Genomic DNA, 18523 nt, shown 5'->3' with positions numbered 1-18523 from the left:
AACTTATTCCAAACAGGCTCTTAGTCAAAATAGCTTTTAAACACTTTTGTAATGTTTGAGTGAGATAAAAAAATGCTTTTAAACACTTATTTTTAGGCCAAAAGCCATAAGTTATGGCTTTTGGCTTATTCCATAAGTCCATCCAAACGAGCACTACATCCCACAAAAGCTTAGTTCAAAATCCAAACTGTTGACATTTGATACTCACTGGTGTAAGCCTGAGTCATTTTTTCTTTTAAGCTCATATCTCATTTCTAAATTAATGTATAATAAACATTTTCAAAATTCATGTCTCTCTAAAACTAATTATCTTAGTTTCTAACCTGCCTAATTAAAGACTCATCACAAATGCATTCAGCTAAAATGGATGGAACTCGTGATAAATTGCACCTTCATTTTGTTTATTAGTAGCGCCAATTCTTTCTTCAAATATACTCTTTTACAAGCCTAAGAAGAAATGATTATTTAAATAGATTATTGCATCGCATGTTGCACTTTAATAATTGAATGCAACCATATCTTCTAAGAAAATATGAGCCCACTAGTTATGTTTTTTTCCCAAAAGTAGCTTTATGAAATTACAAGGATGGCCCATGACTCAATGAGTGACTAGCTTTTGGCTAAATAAAAGATGTGAACTTGCCAAGAGGCCCGACGTTTTCTTTTTCTCACTCGATGTTCAATATATGCATAAGAGCCTCGATAAACTTTGTGATAGTTACTGTTCTTATTTTTGGACTGCCATATCAAGCTTTTTATAGTCTTTTGCCATGATTTATTCGTTTCCATTTATTTATTTTTTACTGCTTCGAACTGTTTTTTTTTTTTTTTACCGTGGGTCTACCGCAAATAGTCTCTCTACCTCCCAAGGTTGGGATAAGGTCCACGTATACTCTATCATACCCAGACCCCACTTTGTGGGATTCACTACAAGAAAGTATAGAAATCGCAACAAAAAATTTTACATTTGGCAACAACTTAATTTTATTGTTGGCAAATGATTTTTTTGTTGCCAAAGAATTTATTTTTGTTGCCATAGTATTGAAAAGTACTTTTGGCAACAAAAAAAAAAGTTGTTGCAGTAACAGCCGTTGGGAAAAGTTCATGCAACAAAATATATTTTTTATTATCAAAAATATTTTTTGTAACAATAATCAATCTATAGCAACAACAAAAAAATTGTTGCTAGTTTTTTTTTTTTTTTTTTTTTTGTAGTGATTCTACTGAGTATGTTGTTGTTGTTGTAAGGCCTATTAAAGGGGAAGTGCCCCTCACCAGGATCTTTCCGTTTTCAGTGTTTGAACCCAAAACTTCTAATTAAGATCGAAAAAATCTTATTCATGCAACTGTAACCTTTTGTTATCTTACAGCCTTACATTAAGTCTTCTTTAATCTCTTTTTAACTCAAAGCTAATCATTGATTTGAAAATGCCAGTAGCCTCTCCGTAGCCTATTACTGAGGAAAATTTGTCTACATATGATATTTATACCAACTTTAGTTAATTTGATGTAAAATTCAACATAATAGTTAAAATTTATTTTACGTACAGTAAAATGAATTTAAAATCATATTTTAAAATGTCATATATATTATGGGTTAATTATTATTCATTTTATTTTATTTTTTACCTGATTATAAATTCTTACATGTTATATTTAATATTTGAAATTCAAACAAAATCATCTCTTTTTTTTTATTTAAAATCATTTTTTGCGACAAATTAGGACCAACATTTTATGGAACTGTTAAATGTATACATGAACAATTACTCAGTTTTCAGCTTATACTCAGTTTTCAGCTTTCTTCTGAGCCAAATGGCCCAACTATTTGGTACTAATAGAAACCTCCAACTAACATCAAATGTTAAATGTGTTTTGGTACCATAAAAGTTACTAACATGACAAATATTTTCTAATATTCGGTTGGTGAATGAAAACTTGACGAGACCAAAGTGTATAGGAAATTTTAGCCCGTACTCTGAAAAGCTTCGTGTCAGATCAAACACGGCCAGATAAAATGAAATGGAAAGAGTATTAAATATGTTATTAGTGCTTCACTTAGAGTCAAATTAACTTGGGTAAGTTATTGTTTTGGAGGCACTTTGTGCCTATAAAATCCTTGAATGTGTTTGGTACCATAAGTTATTAACGTGAAAAAAATATTTTCCTCAAAATGTTTTCTAATATTTGCTTCGTGAATGAAAAATTGACGAGAAAAAAAGTGCATAGAAATTTTTTGCCCGTACTTTAAAAATCTTCGTGTTATATCAAACACGGCCAGATAAAATGAAATACGAGTATTAAATATATGTGATTAGTGCTTCTCTTAGAGTCAAATAAACTTGGTTACGTGCAAATATTAGGCACATGCAAGTTTTTACTTTATTGATTTGTGGCACTTTATGCCTATATATACACCCATATTGCACTGACAATAACAACAAGCTAACTTTCTAAATATTTGGGGAAAAAGACAGATGATGCTGTCTAAAGATAGTCAAGAATCCAACTTCAAGATTCCAAAGATTAAGTTCACACAACTCTTCATCAATGGAGAATTTGTGGATTCTGTTTCAGGTTCCATTCTTACTTGTTTTCTCGTCTCTATTTTGTTTATCTTATGTGAAAGTCTGACGTTAGAATCTATGTTGCTCGAACTTTCCAAAAAAGCTAAAACAGTTGTATCTTATGTTGGAATCTACATTTTTTGGACTCTTCAAAAATATTTTGTACCTGTGTCGGATCCTCCAAAATGAACTACTTTTTGAGGATCCGACGGGCACCCCATGACATTTTTGGATAGTCTTCGCAAGTCACAACATAGTTTGGAATAAAAACCAATTTTTGTTTTTCAATTCCCCTTACTTGATGATATTATAGTACTATGACATCTAAAGTTCGATGATGCAAGGGGAAAAAAGTGCGGAAGATGTGATGACACCCTTTAATTTTAGAGAGTAAGAAAGCCAAGTAAAGTATATAGGAACCATAAATATGGTGTTTTAGAGCCCGTTTGACTTAGCAGATTGAAAGTAGCTGATAAACAAAGTGGTGAACTGATATTACAAATAAGCAGTTACTTCTCTCATTAAAGGCGGATCCATGATTTAAAGTTATGTGTTCCTACAAGGACCTCAAGTTTATATTACAACAAGAATCAAGTTCACAGTCAAATACTTATTGGTATTTAGTAGATTTCTTTATATATATATATATATATATATATATATATATATATATATATATATATGCACAGTGTGGGTTCATGTGAATCCGAAACCAGGCCTCTAGATCCACTCATTGCCCTTGCGTCTCTGGATGGAGTGTTGAAACAGATAATAAGCAAAAAAAAAAAAAAAGAGTGTTTCCAGTGGACTGAATTAGAAACAAATTCAACTAGGCATCAGAAGAGAAGAAGACAGTACTTTTCCTCATGGCTTTAGTTTGAAATGCAATGTAATAGACTTAAATCTAGAAGTAAACAAAATACGGATATTTATTCTGCAGGAAAGACGTTTGAAACGATAGATCCAAGAAATGAGGAGGTGATTGCAAGAATTGCTGAAGGAGACGAGGAAGATATTGATTTAGCAGTAAAAGCTGCACGTGAAGCTTTTGATCATGGCCCTTGGCCTCGCTTAACACCCAAGGTATACAACAATTATATCCCTCTCATTGACTATAGAGAAAGACAATCAATATCTAGATGTGGTAAAATGAAAGATTTTCAAATATCGAAAATTGTTTTCTATAATACTAAATAGTAATATATTGATGGTCAATGATGAAAAATGTCAATCTTAATTTGTTTATACAAATTCGCGTTAGGCATTACTAAATTCTTTCTTGATCTAAAATATGGAAGAGCAATATGATGCTGCGTTGATGCATCTTTAAGGAACATGAATGGCTGTAATTTTAAGGGTCCATGAGCTTTTTTCGGTTGTTCTGGTGAATAGAGCATTATGTTAATCATTTTGTCACCTTTTATTTCGGAAATATTTAGTGCTAATAAACCAGGTGCATAAAAGGATTATCAATAGAATTTACCTCTTCATTCACATGGTGTAGGAGCAAGATCGGTATCCTAACAGAAAAAAACAGTGTAGTATATATCCTAATCACTACTCTACTAGGTATATCAGTCCTAAAGGACTTTTATTTTCATCATAAATTGTTGTAAGTCCTGTATAAGTAGTAAGAAAAATGTAGTGTCTTATCAAGATATTACTGTCAGTTATATTGTTAATTTTAGCTTTAGTAAGCCTATGATTGCCTGAATAGACTAGTCTACGCTCAGTCAACATTCCGAACATGTCTTGATACTAACAGTTTTGTAGATGGGATAACTCACGATTTCTATTTCATTAGTTGTGACTGTTTTTATCTTAATTTCGAATGACATACTTTTGTGTTCATTTTGGAAATGCTTAATCAGGAGAGGAGAAGGATAATGCTGAAGTTTGCGGACTTAATCCTTGAACATGTGAAGGAAATAGCAGTATTGGATACAATGGATGCAGGAAAGTTGTTTAGTGCTATTAAGACCATTGAAATACCTAATGTTGCGGACGTTCTTTGTTATTATGCTGGTGCAACCGATAAAATTCATGGGACGACTCTCAAAATGTCAGGCGAGATACAAGGATACACTTTGCTCGAACCAATTGGTGTTGTTGGACATATTATCCCATGGAACTTCCCGAGCCAGATGTTTGCGTACAAGGTTGCCCCTGCATTAGCTGCTGGTTGCACCATGGTTGTTAAACCTGCTGAACAATCTCCTCTTTCAGCTCTCTATTATGCGTATTTGGCTAAGCAGGTATTCATCTTAGCACTAAATTCATTGTACGTTTGAAATTATAGGTTTAGAATCTGAGATTTGTTAAAAAATACTGGATTCAGCGGAACTTGTAGCTCAAATGCTCCATCCGCTGTCGTTTGCACTGTGAACTACTTGATCAGACAGATAATTTTGTGTCACTGAACGCTATGTTTACTTGTATACTTTCTTGAAACAGGCAGGAATTCCGGATGGAGTGATCAATGTCGTAACAGGATTTGGACCGACTGCTGGTGCTGCACTTAGCTCTCATATGGACGTGGACAAGGTAATTCCCATCTGTCTGTGAAAGTTGAAAAACACAGCAATGTAGTGGGCAGTGGTAGAGCCAGGATTTTCACTGTGGTGAGTCAAAATATAAAGAAGTAAACACATGAAAAAGGGAATTCAACATATAGTATATACACATTATAAAAATAATAGTTTCCTTTCTACACATTGTAATTTTCCAGTGATTTGACGCCTCTTATACAAAGGTGGCTCAGCCACTTGTAGTGGGGTATTAACAAAAGTTAGCATACCGACATGGCTAATGTCACCCGTTCAAAGTGTTCTTACAGATAACCTTCACGGGGTCGACAGAAGTAGGACATTTAGTAATGCAAGCTGCAGCAACAAGCAATTTGAAACCCGGCTCACTAGAAATGGGAGGCAAGTGTCCTTTTATAGTATTTGATGATGTAGATGTGGACAAAATTGCATCTCTTGCTTTTGTTGGAGCAATATACAATAAGGTAAACTGAATTCCATACTCTCTTTCCTTGTTATGTTCTCAAACGAATCAGTGAGATAGTGTTCTTTTCTCTTTCCATTTCTTTTCAGGGAGAAGGTTGTGTGTGTGGATCACGTCTTTTCATCCAAGAAGCAATTTATGATAAATTTGTCAAGAAATTGGAGGAGACGGCGAAAACATGGGTGGTTGGCGATCCTTTTGATCCAAATACTCGTCACGGACCACAAGTAGACATTTGAAATTTTGCTTAACATGTTGTTGCTATCATTTGCTTTGTTTACCACGTGTCCTCTAAAATGCAGTTTACCTGGTGCAGATTGACAAAATCCAGTTTGAAAAAGTACTTTCGTACATTGAACATGGCAAGAGGGAGGGGGCGACATTATTAACTGGGGGCAACGCGTTGGATAGGAAGGGTTATTTCATTGAGCCAACCATATTCATTGATGTTGAAGTAAGCATTCTAAAACTATGAGTGTTAGCATTTGAATGCTGCTATCAAATATTAAGGGTGGAGCTAGCAGGTCAAAAACGAGTTTGGTCGAGTCCAGTAACTTTAATCCAAATCCTATAAGAAATATACTAAATACGTACATAAATTAAAGTCAAAACACAGTTTGGCTCCGTCTCTGTAAATATACATCATGCCATATCTTTTTAATGCATTTGGCAGGATGACATGATAATTGCAAAAGAGGAAATATTTGGACCTGTTTTGTCAGTAATGAAGTTCAAGTAAGTTTATTCCAATACTAGCAATCTTTCTTTAAATAGTAACGATTTCAGTATATCTTTATATGGTTAGTATTTCATCGTGTGATGAATTGCAGGACAGTAGAGGAGGTTATCAAGAGAGCTAATTGTACAAAGTATGGTTTAGCAGCAGGTGTCATGACAAAGGACTTGAACATTGCCAACACAGTTTCAAGATCGATTCGAGCTGGAGTTATCTGGATCAACTGTTATTTTGCTTTCGATCCAGATTGTCCATATGGAGGGTACAAATGCAGTGGCTTTGAAAGAGATTTGGGAATGGAAGGACTTCATAAGTTTCTTCAAGTTAAATCTGTAGCCACTCCCATTTACAACTCTCCTTGGCTGTAAACTTGCAGACATCAACTGCAAAAGAGAAGAGTACTATTGCTATAATATCTAATGCACATGTATCCAGACAATAAACTTTTTGTGAGATTTGCCTCTTTTCTTCCAAGTTTTCCTTTCTTTTGACATAGAACAGAAGATTTCATCAAGAGATACCCAAGTTAGCACTTACAGCAGAGGTGATGTGAATATTTGATTACACAATGTAAACAACAAAAGAACTACCAAGAGCGTGGTGATACATTAAGATGCTGAAAAGAAACTAATTTAACCAACTTATGAAAGGCAAAAACACTTGAATTAACATGTGATAGCAGTGACTATCATCTTCATGAGTGGAGGAAAATGCCTTAAGCGATGGAGGTGAAGAATTTCTTCAACTCCAGTTATAAGTGACAAAATACAAAACTTAAGATGAAGGGATTGAATTTTCAGCAGTCGTTCCGACATGCTGAATGACAAATCCATAAATTTTCCGCTTCAAGCATTCAATCTTCTGTATCAATTGCTCGTCCTTTTTAGAGACTACACCATCCAGCCAGCTATTGACTCTCTTGAGTTGTGACAAAATAGCTGTAATTGAACCACAGTTGGAGGAAGCTCCATCAGAAGCCAGGGAGGAGCAATTCTTGAACACACGAAAACCTGCATCTAACGACTCTTCAACGAAAGTGATGAACCAAATTTGCATCTCGGATTGCAACTTCTTTGCAAGTTCTACTGTCTCATTCATCCCATTACCCCTTGTCCAAGTTCCAGTAACTGCTGAAACCATCAAAGGATTCTTATTAGATGCTTTTGTCGATTGATATGTTGGAGAGCTTTTTGCTGATGCTGATTGAGTTCCACTGTTCTGATTTGTTAAGAGAGATACGATTTCAAGATCAGTTGCTAGAGCAGCCTCCACCCAAAGAAGAGATGATTTTGGTTGTTCCGTAGTCATACTCTCGATAGATTTTTGGACACCACGACTGCTGGTGATTGATTCAGCAACACTTGTTGATTTCACTACTTCGTAGTATATTGACATGAAACGATCAATTGTTGGTAGAGGGTTTTTAGGGTTGGATGTTGAGCGTAGATCTGCAAACATACTGCAAAAAGTATATCAGAAATAAGAAAATGAAAGAGAAACCTGGAAAGCATTGTCCTACAAGCAATTCTTATTTGCATGTTTTGAAACAATGAAATGTTTCCACTCTTTCCTTTACAATCCCCTCACTTTTCATTTTGGTACAAAGAAAATGACCTCTAGAAGTGTGACTTTTACAATTTCAATTTCGTTATAGTCCCAACAGTGTTTTCCTCTCTAGACAAGTATAAATTAAGGAGATTCAGAAGAAAATTCTTTTAACATTGACAATGTTAAAGAACCTAGCATATATTACTAAACAAGAAGTCAAAAAATTCATTACCATTGATTTATGATAGACAACTTCATTAGCTTGTGAGTGCTCAAGATCACAGGGTAGTTCCATCGCATTATAACTCCACCCACCCACCCAAATTGAAATTGTAAAAGTGTGACTTTTACAATTTCAATTTCCTTATAGTCCCAATAGTGTTTTCCTCTCTAGACAAGTATAAATTAAGGAGATTGAGAAGAAAATTCTTTTAACAACATTGACAATGTTCAAGAACCTAGCATATATTACTAAACAAGAAGTCAAAAAATTCATTACCATTGATTTATGACAGACAACTTCATTAGCTTGTGAGTGCTCAATATCACAGGGTAGTTCCATAGCATTATAACTCCATCCATCCACCCAAATCCGCCCACCCGAACCCCCACCCCCCACCCCTCCATCGCATTATAACTCCACCCACCCACCCAAATTGAAATTGTAAAAGTGTGACTTTTACAATTTCAATTTCCTTATAGTCCCAATAGTGTTTTCCTCTGTAGACAAGTATAAATTAAGGAGATTGAGAAGAAAATTCTTTTAACAACATTGACAATGTTCAAGAACCTAGCATATATTAACTAAACAAGAAGTCAAAAAATTCATTACCATTGATTTATGATAGACAACTTCATTAGCTTGTGAGTGCTCAAGATCACAGGGTAGTTCCATAGCATTATAACTCCACCCATCCACCCAAATCCGCCCACCCCCAATAGGAAGCAAAAAGAAGTGTAGCTCTCTTTTTCATCAGAATTACCAAGGCTTGGCTCCTTTTTTACTAGGGAAATCTTAGTAATTTTAAGATTGGTTGTATTCATTTCCTTTGAGCTCAAAATAATTTTAGTTGCATACATTTTGACATAATAATAAGATGGCAAAGCTATAAAATTTCTCATTTGGCATATATATGAGATGGCAAAGTTCTAAAAGGATGGTAACATTTACCTCAAATTTCTAACAATAGTCTCAGTGGCAAGGGCCTCTTCCAAGGCTTCAGCTGCAGCTGTTGAAGCAATTATTCTCCTTTGCATAGCCTCCTGCACCAGCAAATTGACTATTTGAATGATCATTCTTCAATTACAAACAGGGAGAGGACAAACAACTGTTAATTTGCTGTAATGTGGCTTCCTACTTGCAATCACTTATTTTGTCTCAGTATGCATGCACCAACACCAAAACGAATCGAGTTGTCATTCTTATCATTATTTCCAACAAAGAGAAAAACATTATGGTTGTGCTCTAGCTTAATGTAATCAGTAGATGCAAAAAGTCAGCTAACATAGGATATTAGCACTTTCGATTTACAAGCTTTGATCCATACCTTCCCAAGCTTCGCGAGTTCTGAGGACATAGAATGCAGTGATATACTGCCATCAGTCCACTTCTTCTCATGAACTGGAATTACTGAAGCTGCATTATTAGGCTTTTCAGAGTGGGGGGAATTTTCAGCAACACCAGATTTTACTTTCCCGTCACTTCCAAAATCCTCAGCATGACAGCTTACATCACTCAAACGCCTAGAAATAGCAGCCTGAAAAATAAACACAAATTGTTTAGGCCATCATCAATCAAAAACTAATGACTAGTGGTACAATTACAAAGTATGTGAATAGTATTAAGTATTTTCAAAGAAAGATTAAGAAATTTAAGTCAATATGCCTGGAGTACCATTGCATCTACTCCCTCCGTCTAAATTTATGTGTCACACTCTTTCCTTTTCAGTTTGTCCCAAAAAGAATGACACATTTCTATATTTAGTGTCAATTTAAACTTTCTATTTTACCCTTATGAGAGATTTATAGCCACACAAATATCTATTGCTCAATTTAGACCACAAGTTTCAAAAGTCTTCATTTTATTCTTAAACTAATTGGGACGGAATGAGTACTACTTTTCGCTGCCAAATGGGTGGAATTTAATATAAAAGATTCATTCTTTTTCAAAAAAGAAACTCAACCAAATCATATAAGTTCAACCTAAAGGTAACTGGTTTAAACAAAGAGGCACATCCATAGGACTCAGCATCATGAATCATACAACAAAAGACATTATTACATTGAGCACATTAAATCAACAGAGTACCAAGAAATATCACCTGTGTTCTCAGAATTGCCTGAATATCCGGCTTTTTCTTTGAAAAAAACTTCTCTGGTTGTTCAAAAGAGTCACCACTACTTGCTGGACCTTCATCCCAACCCTTTCTACTTGATTTACCGGACCCCACAATTGCTTCCGAAACTTTTGAGATTCCAGCAGCAATAGCAGCCATTTTCTTCTTTCCAGAAGAATCCCCACCCTTAAGACCACCAGACAATCGTCGGCCAGGCGATAACGACATCCTTCTCGCCACCAATGGACTTGCTTGCCTTCTCCCTGCTGTAGGTGATGGTTGCCGATACCTTGAAGAAAAATAATTTATTCATAATCTCATAAGACTTTGAATAGGCTCGACAATTCTCCACACTATGAAAATAGCTAGCAGCTCCCTACTCGTAATGAGATAATTACAGTCCAATATACCTTTCACTGATTTAATCTACAAAATCGCCAGCAAAAGTATAGGTTTTGTATATTTAAGTATAAGTATACATGTAATATACTTATAATATACGTACAATATACATAACAGTATATAGGTTTTGCATATTTCGGCTAGCGCCCGTAATTAAGTTTGGCTGACGGGCCAGAAATGAAAGAAGCTCTATTGATAATAGTACAAACCTACTATAACTCAAAATAAGAAAACCTATTCCTATATCATTCTGACTACCAAATACTGACCAATTTTAGTTTCCTACAACTTTGGATTGTTTTTTCCAACATACCTCGATGGAACTATAATAGCTGCTTCCTTCGACGTCCTTCTGTTTTCCTCCTTTGCAGCTACTAAACTTGGCACTACAGTTTTTGATGGAACTGGTGATGCTGATCTCTTCACTTTCCCAGCTGGTGATGGATCCCTTTCACCACCACCACTCATATTTTTCTTCCCTGCCGATACTGATCTTTGCTTCACTGACGCTGGAGACGAAAATCTCTTTGGTGGTTGAACTTTTTCAGAAGAATTTTTGTTCAATTCCACATTTTCTTTCTGTGCAAGTACTTCTCTAACCTTGACTTTTTCCTTCCCATCTTTTGAATTTGGCCCCGAACCTAGAGACGCATCCATTTGAAGTTTATGAGTTCCTACAATAATCGAAAATTATAAGGACTCGATTAGCCATGAGAATTGTTCACTTTTTTCAGAAATTTTTTTTCACTTTATCTGAAAATGAGGTTTTGGCCATGAAAATTTGATACTTAAGATATTTCGAAATCACTCTATTTGGAATAATTTTGAGAATACTTGAAACGCTGTATTCAAATTTTTTCAACTTTCAGTACATTCAAATATTCCTTGCAAAAATTATAACCAAACACAACTCCTCCATCTTCAACTCCAACATTAAAAATTCCAAATAAAGTGAAAAAAAATCGGTTTCTATGGCCAAACACCTACTTAAATTTTACAATGATAACTCGATTAAAAAAAGAATATTTATAAAACTTAGAGGAATTTTCAAAAATATATAGCCCGACATAAATTATTATGCCACGTAGCCTGATATACAATATTATACAACATTATGCCAAGAAGGAAAGCATTATACATAATGTATCAATCTTGTATAATAGTGTATAAAACACAAATATGGGCTAAATCGGGTAACAAACTCAAAGTATGAGCTACATGGTATAAATATTTTCAAAAATAGACATAGAGCGTAATTTTATCTTTTTTACTGTATGAACAAAAGCTACTTAGTTCTAGGAAACCCATACCTGAAGAGCTAGATCTGCCCCCACCCGACCCGGCTCCATTTTTTGACAAATAAACAGAAATAGGATCCGAATCCGAAACGGGTTGGATGAGAAACCCTCCATTCGAAATCCTCGCAACTAACGGTTCTGGGGAGCCAATGAAGCCGTGTCTACCAGCAATTGGTCTAACATTAACAGCACGTGGGACCGGTGGAGATTCAAAGCAAAACCGGTCAACGTGAACAAATTGACCAAGTTGAAGCTTGTTTGTTAGGATTAAATCCGTGTCGTGATCCGATAGGGACACGTAAGTGGAGTTAAGCGAATCAGAGAGTTGCACGTAAAAGCCATTGTGGGGCCAGAGAGAATTATCAGTTGTGGAGAGTGCAGGAACTATTCCGATCACCTGCAGAACATATATTTATGCGTAAAAATTTACTAAAATGAAAGACAAAAATCAAGAAAACCAAAATAAGACTGAATCGAAACCTATGTTGCTCAGACTTTTCAAAACTGTTGATGGGTGCGTATCGGATACTCCAAAAATAGTGTATTTTTGGAGAATCCGACAAGGGTGCTGCAATATTTTTTAGAGAGTCCGAGCAACATAGATCAAAACCCAATAAAAATCTCAGCTTGATCACTAAAAAGCAGAAAAATCCAATCTTGAAACAAAACCTCCAATTATTACTGAAACACAAGGCCAAACTTATGACAGAAAAAGTTATTCAGCAAAACCAAGATCAAAAAATGAAGTCAAACAAAAATATAATGGGTTCTATGCTAAATCTTGAAATTGGAATTCGGAGAGTTTAAATCCTGGATCGGCCTCTGGTTACTTGTAGTAGTGGTGTACGGTGGTCGCCTGTGACATGTGGTCGTGTTCATGGATTGGAGAAACATAAATTTATGTATAAAAAATTACGATAAATAGTAGACATGAACACATAGCTTTAAAAATATTTACCTGTAGCAGCGGTGTGCGGTGGTCACCGGTGACACGTGTACCGGTGTTCATTGACTGAAGTAATTTTAAAAGGATACCTGGAGTAAGGGTTGCCATTGATGTTTGCTGGTTGGTTATATGGTGAAAATTAAAATTTATATATGAGATTTTGTAGAGAGAAGTTGAAGAAGAAAGGGAAATGGCCGTTAGTGAAATTCAAAAATGGAAAAGGCGGTATTAATAATTGTATTTTTTTTTAAGTTTGAATTGATTATTTTTGTTATAGAATTTTATTTATGTTTTTTGAATTGGAGATTCAAGTGAGGACAGGTGAGATTTGAAGAGACGTAACGGCTAGGGCGGATTAACTTTCCAGGTGAATTTTGTAAAGTATTTGGGGAAGAAAAATATAACCTTTTTTACGGGCCATTAGTTGGAATTACATTGACACCAAAATGACAAAAATAGTCCTTCTGTTTGAGAATAGGTTCAAAATAGTCCTTTAAGTATGCACTAAGTAACGTTGGTCCTTTAAGTTTACTAAACGAAACACTTTTAGGGTGTGTTGGGTATGTAGGAAAATGCTTTCCTGGAAAATGTGTTCTTAAAAAATAAGTGAATTTCTACTTATTTTTTCATGTTCGTTTGGGTAGTAAAAAATAAGTAAATTTCTTACTTATTTTCTCATGTTCGGTTGGTTGGTAGAAAACATTTTTCGAAAAATACCACCCACCCCCACACCACCCTCCAACCACTTCATCTTCACTCACCCCAACCCCACTATTCTATTCAACCTCCCACTCTCTTCCAAATTTTCTATTTCATATATTTAATTTAACTTTTTAAACAATGGGAAATTTTTTCTTATCCACCCCACCACCACCCATGATCCCTCACCACCACCCAACCCCATCCCACCCACCCCCCCCAACTATAACCCATCCCATACCAAATTTAACCCTGCAAACTTTTCATTTTTATAAAGGTAAAATTAACTATGAAGTGAAAAATTCGCGGGGGAATGGTGGGTGGCTGTAGAAAATCAAAAAAGAAAAAAAAAATCAAAACTTTTCTTTAAAAAAAATTAATTTTTTTGAAGGGGTGGTGGGGTGTTAGGGCCAGGGGGGGGGCGAGAGTGGGGTCTTGGTGCTGGGGAGGTAGTGGTGGGGTCTTGGTGTGTGTATGGGGGGGGTGTGTAAAAAACGAAAACAAAAAAAACTTTTTTAAAAGAAAAAAATAATATTTTTTGGAGGGGGTGGGGGTCCTACACGGGAGGGGAGAGGGGGGATGGGTGGTGTAGAAAACCCAAAAAAACAAATTAGGGTGGGTGCGGGGTGGGTGGGGGAGGAGGGGGGGGGGGATGATTGGCGAATGTCAATTGTGGACTTGTTTTTTTTCCTACTTTGATTAGGAAAGTCATTTTCCCTATTTTTAAAGAACTTGTTTTCCTAAAGAGAATATTTTTCAAAAATTTTGTCTAAACGAACATGAGAAAATTGGAATGTTTTCCTTCATACCAAACACACCCTTAGTCTTTGTCCCGGAAAATGTTTTCCTTCATACCGAACACACCCTTAGTCTTTGTCAAATATTCATTGAACTCTATCTGTTAGATTTGACGAGAATTATGAAAAGAAGAAAAATTAGCGAGAACTGACATTTTGAGATACATTTTTTTTTAGTTTTTGCTAGTATTTTATTTATTTATTTATTTTTAGAGTCTGGTGCAGCTTTTAAGGTTTTTTACAGTATATCTTTTTAGTGTCTAGTCCAGCTTTTTGTATTGCGTATTTTAGAATTACATAAGACTTTGTTGATGTTTTGGTTAAATTTTTTTCTTATTGTTAAATATTTGATGGAGACTAAAAGTGTTAATTTTTAACGAATTTAAGGGACCAAAACTATTTAGTGCACTTAAGGGACTATTTTGAACCAACACGCAAACATAAGGGATCATTTTTGTCAATCTCTCAAATAAATTACGCTGTTAGTAAACCTTAATTTGTGATAAAAATTCAGTTATTATTCTTACTAGATTTTAAATTGATGCTTATGGAGTGCAAAATATCGAAATTCGCGTGAGTTTAAATTTTTATTTTTATGGAGTGCAAATTTTTACAAGTGAAACTCCATCATAATATACACTAGAGTTTAAAATTCTTACAAATGAAACTCCATCACACTATACTAGAGTTCGAAATTCTTACAAATGAAACTCCAACACAGTATACTTGAAATTTGAATCGTTTAATAGTGAAATTTTTGCACTAGAGTTCGAAGCCAAATTGTCATAGAATTCATGATTCTACAATTGAAAATTCCAAAAAAATAAAATAAAAAAAATCATTTGTTTCAAACTACCACAATTTAATCTCATAATTTCAATTATATAATTCAACAACATATCCAGTTAAATCCCACAAAGTGGAGTTTGGAATTTCAATTATATAATATTTTTAAGAAATACAAATAATTTTCTTGTATAATCATACTTAGTTCATTTCAATTATCAAAAAGTTGAATATTTACTAGTTAGAGCTTTGACTGAAAGAGAATGAAACAGCAAAATGTCCCAAACGCAAGTGGGGTGTCTAAAATAATATAAACAGAAAAATCCAACAATAGAAGCGAAAAGAAAATGCTATTTGGAGTAAGCAGTAAAAAGAGGTATAATGCGGTGAACGTGGATCGAACACGTGACCTTCAGATCTTCAGTCTGACGCTCTCCCAACTGAGCTATCCCCGCTTGCTGTTCTGTGAGTAATTACTTTATCTGCAATACTAATAGTAAATATAGAGGCGGATCCAAGATATAAATTTTATGGGTTCAATTCTAAAAAATTTAGCATTAAACCCATTATATTTTTAAAGTTATGGGTTCATATCTATTATTTATTACAATTTTAGTAATTTTTTACACATAAATTTATGCTCCACGTCGGAAGTTAGAGGTTCAATTGAACCCCCATTTAACATGCTAAATACGCCTCTGACTAACTACAAATAAGGATTGTGATGGAATGATAAATAATCATTTATCATTAATCAAAGGTCTCAAGTTCAAGCCCTAGGTATGGAATCACTTTCATTAAGAAATGCTCAATATGCTCAATATGAAATCTACCCTTTCTGGTGCAAGTTAGATTTAAGCAGTCCTCAATGTGAGTACTGAATACCGAATGGGAAATAAAAAATAAGGCGTATGGATATACTTGGTTGAAATATTATTATTATTTTATAAAAGGCATTTGAAAATGAAGTTAAACATGAGTATTTTGATAGTAACTGAGCTATCCCTGCTTGTTTTTCTCTAAATAATAACTCTAAATCTTACTAGATACAAATAAGAATTGTGATGAAATATAGTAAGTACTCCTTCCTCCTTAATCAAAGGTCTCGGGTTCGAGCCTTAGATATGAAATCGCTTCATTAAGAAGTGTTCTACCCTGCAATGTAGACTTTCTGGTGCGAGTTCGGATTTGATCGTGTCTCAATATTAGTACCGAACGGGCGAATACCGAGTGGAAACTAAAAAGAAGCCTATGGATATACTTGGTTGAAATTAAAAAAAAAAAAAAAAAAAAAGGTATTTGAAAATGAATTTAAACATGATATATTTAGAAGTTGATAGTTTATGTTTTATCAATAGTACCACATCAAATTACTTAATACAAAAGGACAATTCAAGAGGCTTTAAGAAAATTGGAGAGTCCCTAGCAAAAGCTCAAGTTGTTAGGTCGTTTAAGCAAATGGAAGGTGGTTCACTTGTATCTAACTAAAAAGATAAACGCAGTGGGATGATCGTACAGTTCCTCCTACTTTGTGCATCCCTCTTATCTCCTTTGAGTATCTTGGCCCTTCTCTTTGGACCCCTCTCAAGATTTACAATAACTTTTTCTATTTGTAGAGGATTTCTTTCTTCTTCTTCTTTTTTTTTTTTTTTTTTTTAATTGCCAAGCATCCGATTCATAGCCACACTTCTCTATAGTAACATGTAATTATACTAATCAAGTTTTCTTTGGAACTAATTTCTTGTTCTCCCTTGAGCCGAGGGTCTTTCGGAAATAGCCTCCCTACCTTTCAAGGTGAAAGTAAAGTCTGCGTACACTCTATCCTCCCCAGATCCCACATTGTGGGATTGAGGGATTCTACTGGGTATGTTGTTGTTGTAGTTATTGTTAAATTATATCTTCTCTATAACAACATTTTGTTATAACAGTGAAAATATATCCAGGCAAATGACATCGTTATAGAGAGATTTGATTATAGAAAGCTCATTAGGAGGTTCTAGTGCTCCGTATCGAAGATAATTATGTTCTTTGGACTCAAATTTGAGATATGTGGCTAAGGATAAATTAACATTTTATCATACCTTCAATTGGTTATTGCAGAGACGGATTCATAATTTTGAGTTTATGAGTTCTGAATCTTAAAAAATGCAACTTACTGAGTTCTGGATAATTTGTTCATATGCACTCCCTCTATCCCAATTTGGGTGATGCTTTTCGCTTTCCGAGATTCAAACTGCACGAACTGTGACCGACATTTTAAAATGTATTTTATCACAAAATTGATATAAGAAAAGTTGCAACTTATAGTATTTTTCATGTAATTTTTAAATTTTAATTTGAAAATATTGAGTTAATTTAATTCAACTTAACATCAAATTTTAGTCAAATTGACTATCAAAAGAGAAAAGTATCACATAAATTGGAACAGAGGGACTATTAAATTTATTTCTTAACACAACATAGGGTTTTAGCCAAAATTATTAAGTTCTCCTAAATTGGTAGTTAGAATTTTAGCTTCACTCCTAGTGGTGAAGATTTTTTTTTTATATATATAATTCTCCCTCCAGATAAAAAAAAAAAAAGTTCACTTAACCATTTGCACACCCCTTAAAAAACTACTCACTCCAAGAAAAAAATATGTAAATTGATTAAACTACCCCTAATTAAATAGGCATTGAGATTTGATCACATAACATTTAATAGGGGCAAATTTGAAAAGATAAAGTTAATTGTTTCTTAATTTAATAAGTGAACATTTTTTTTTAATCTAAAAAAAAAGGCTAAGTGGACACTTGTTTTGATGAGGAGAAAGTAAAATCTGAGCCATATAATTAAGAATTAACAAAGAACAAACTTTCATCATATTATCGCAACTTCCACGTGTGGGTTTCTTTTTATCAAATGACGAAAAGGATGACATCAATAAAGACGCAACACGTAATGAAAACAAAACCAAACTTGATCACTCTTTAATTCATATTTCTCTTCCTTTCTTTTCCTAACCTTTGTCTCATCTATACTGTTATTCTTTGCAAAGAATGGTTAGTTAAAATTGGAAGCTAAAAAAAGACTACCTAAAAGCCCTCAAAGTTCCATATACTCATTAATTAGATAACCAATTATATAAAAATTTGATTACATGAATGAAATTTTCCAGTGTTGAAATTATATCAAAATTTGATTACATAAATGAGCCTTAATATAGTGGTGGATGTCGATTATGTGCTAAAGCCTAAATAGGCAAAAAATAAAAAATAAAATGGGGAAAATATTATTGTGAGCGTGGCTTATCGTCACCTGTTTATTTTCTATTTGGGTTCATGCAAAGAACACGATTTTGTGGATGCAATTTACATTTTATTCAATTTGTTTATGTTCTATCAATTGTAACACAGTATA

The 18523-nt window shown here is 34.3% G+C and overlaps 2 protein-coding genes and 1 non-coding gene across 3 annotated transcripts; 1 reads left to right on the top strand and 2 right to left on the bottom strand.

Annotated features, from left to right (window-relative positions):
• Positions 1-2419: 2419 nt before the first annotated feature.
• Positions 2420-6786, top strand: LOC132636780 (aldehyde dehydrogenase 1-like). Its single transcript, XM_060353803.1, has 9 exons — positions 2420-2577; positions 3508-3650; positions 4439-4822; positions 5022-5111; positions 5404-5577; positions 5666-5803; positions 5893-6030; positions 6250-6311; positions 6407-6786. The coding sequence occupies exons 1-9, from the start codon at positions 2478-2480 to the stop codon at positions 6678-6680; spliced, it is 1503 nt and encodes a 500-aa protein (XP_060209786.1). The 5' UTR covers positions 2420-2477; the 3' UTR covers positions 6681-6786.
• A 149-nt stretch (positions 6787-6935) lies between these two features.
• Positions 6936-13170, bottom strand: LOC132636778 (uncharacterized). The gene is made up of 7 exons (XM_060353802.1): positions 12855-13170; positions 11909-12293; positions 10912-11272; positions 10182-10485; positions 9408-9617; positions 9032-9123; positions 6936-7771 (listed from the first exon to the last, which is right to left on the bottom strand). The coding sequence occupies exons 1-7, from the start codon at positions 12948-12950 to the stop codon at positions 7087-7089; spliced, it is 2133 nt and encodes a 710-aa protein (XP_060209785.1). The 5' UTR covers positions 12951-13170; the 3' UTR covers positions 6936-7086.
• Positions 13171-15506: 2336 nt separating this feature from the next.
• TRNAF-GAA (transfer RNA phenylalanine (anticodon GAA)) lies at positions 15507-15579 on the bottom strand. The gene has a single exon. It is a non-coding gene; the product is annotated as a tRNA-Phe (tRNA).
• Positions 15580-18523: the final 2944 nt, after the last annotated feature.

The sequence above is a fragment of the Lycium barbarum genome, chromosome 4 (genome assembly GCF_019175385.1).
Source record: "Lycium barbarum isolate Lr01 chromosome 4, ASM1917538v2, whole genome shotgun sequence".
NCBI classification, from domain to species: domain Eukaryota; kingdom Viridiplantae; phylum Streptophyta; class Magnoliopsida; order Solanales; family Solanaceae; genus Lycium; species Lycium barbarum.
The sequence above is the reverse complement of the archived record's forward strand: the minus strand, read 5'-3'. Positions and strand labels throughout refer to the sequence as shown.

What these genes read in the sequence shown, in the direction of transcription:
- LOC132636778 (XM_060353802.1), bottom strand. Translation starts at nt 12,950, where the DNA reads ATGGCAACCCTTACTCCAGGTATCCTTTTAAAATTACTTCAGTCAATG. An exon ending in AGGCAATTCTGAGAACACAG is followed by an intron (nt 9,618 to 10,181) that starts GTGATATTTCTT and finishes TTTATTTTTCAG; the next exon opens with GCTGCTATTTCTAGGCGTTT. An exon ending in AACTCGCGAAGCTTGGGAAG is followed by an intron (nt 9,124 to 9,407) that starts GTATGGATCAAA and finishes TTGCTGGTGCAG; the next exon opens with GAGGCTATGCAAAGGAGAAT.
- LOC132636780 (XM_060353803.1), top strand. Translation starts at nt 2,478, where the DNA reads ATGATGCTGTCTAAAGATAGTCAAGAATCCAACTTCAAGATTCCAAAG. An exon ending in ATGCGTATTTGGCTAAGCAG is followed by an intron (nt 4,823 to 5,021) that starts GTATTCATCTTA and finishes TTCTTGAAACAG; the next exon opens with GCAGGAATTCCGGATGGAGT. An exon ending in TTGTCAGTAATGAAGTTCAA is followed by an intron (nt 6,312 to 6,406) that starts GTAAGTTTATTC and finishes GATGAATTGCAG; the next exon opens with GACAGTAGAGGAGGTTATCA.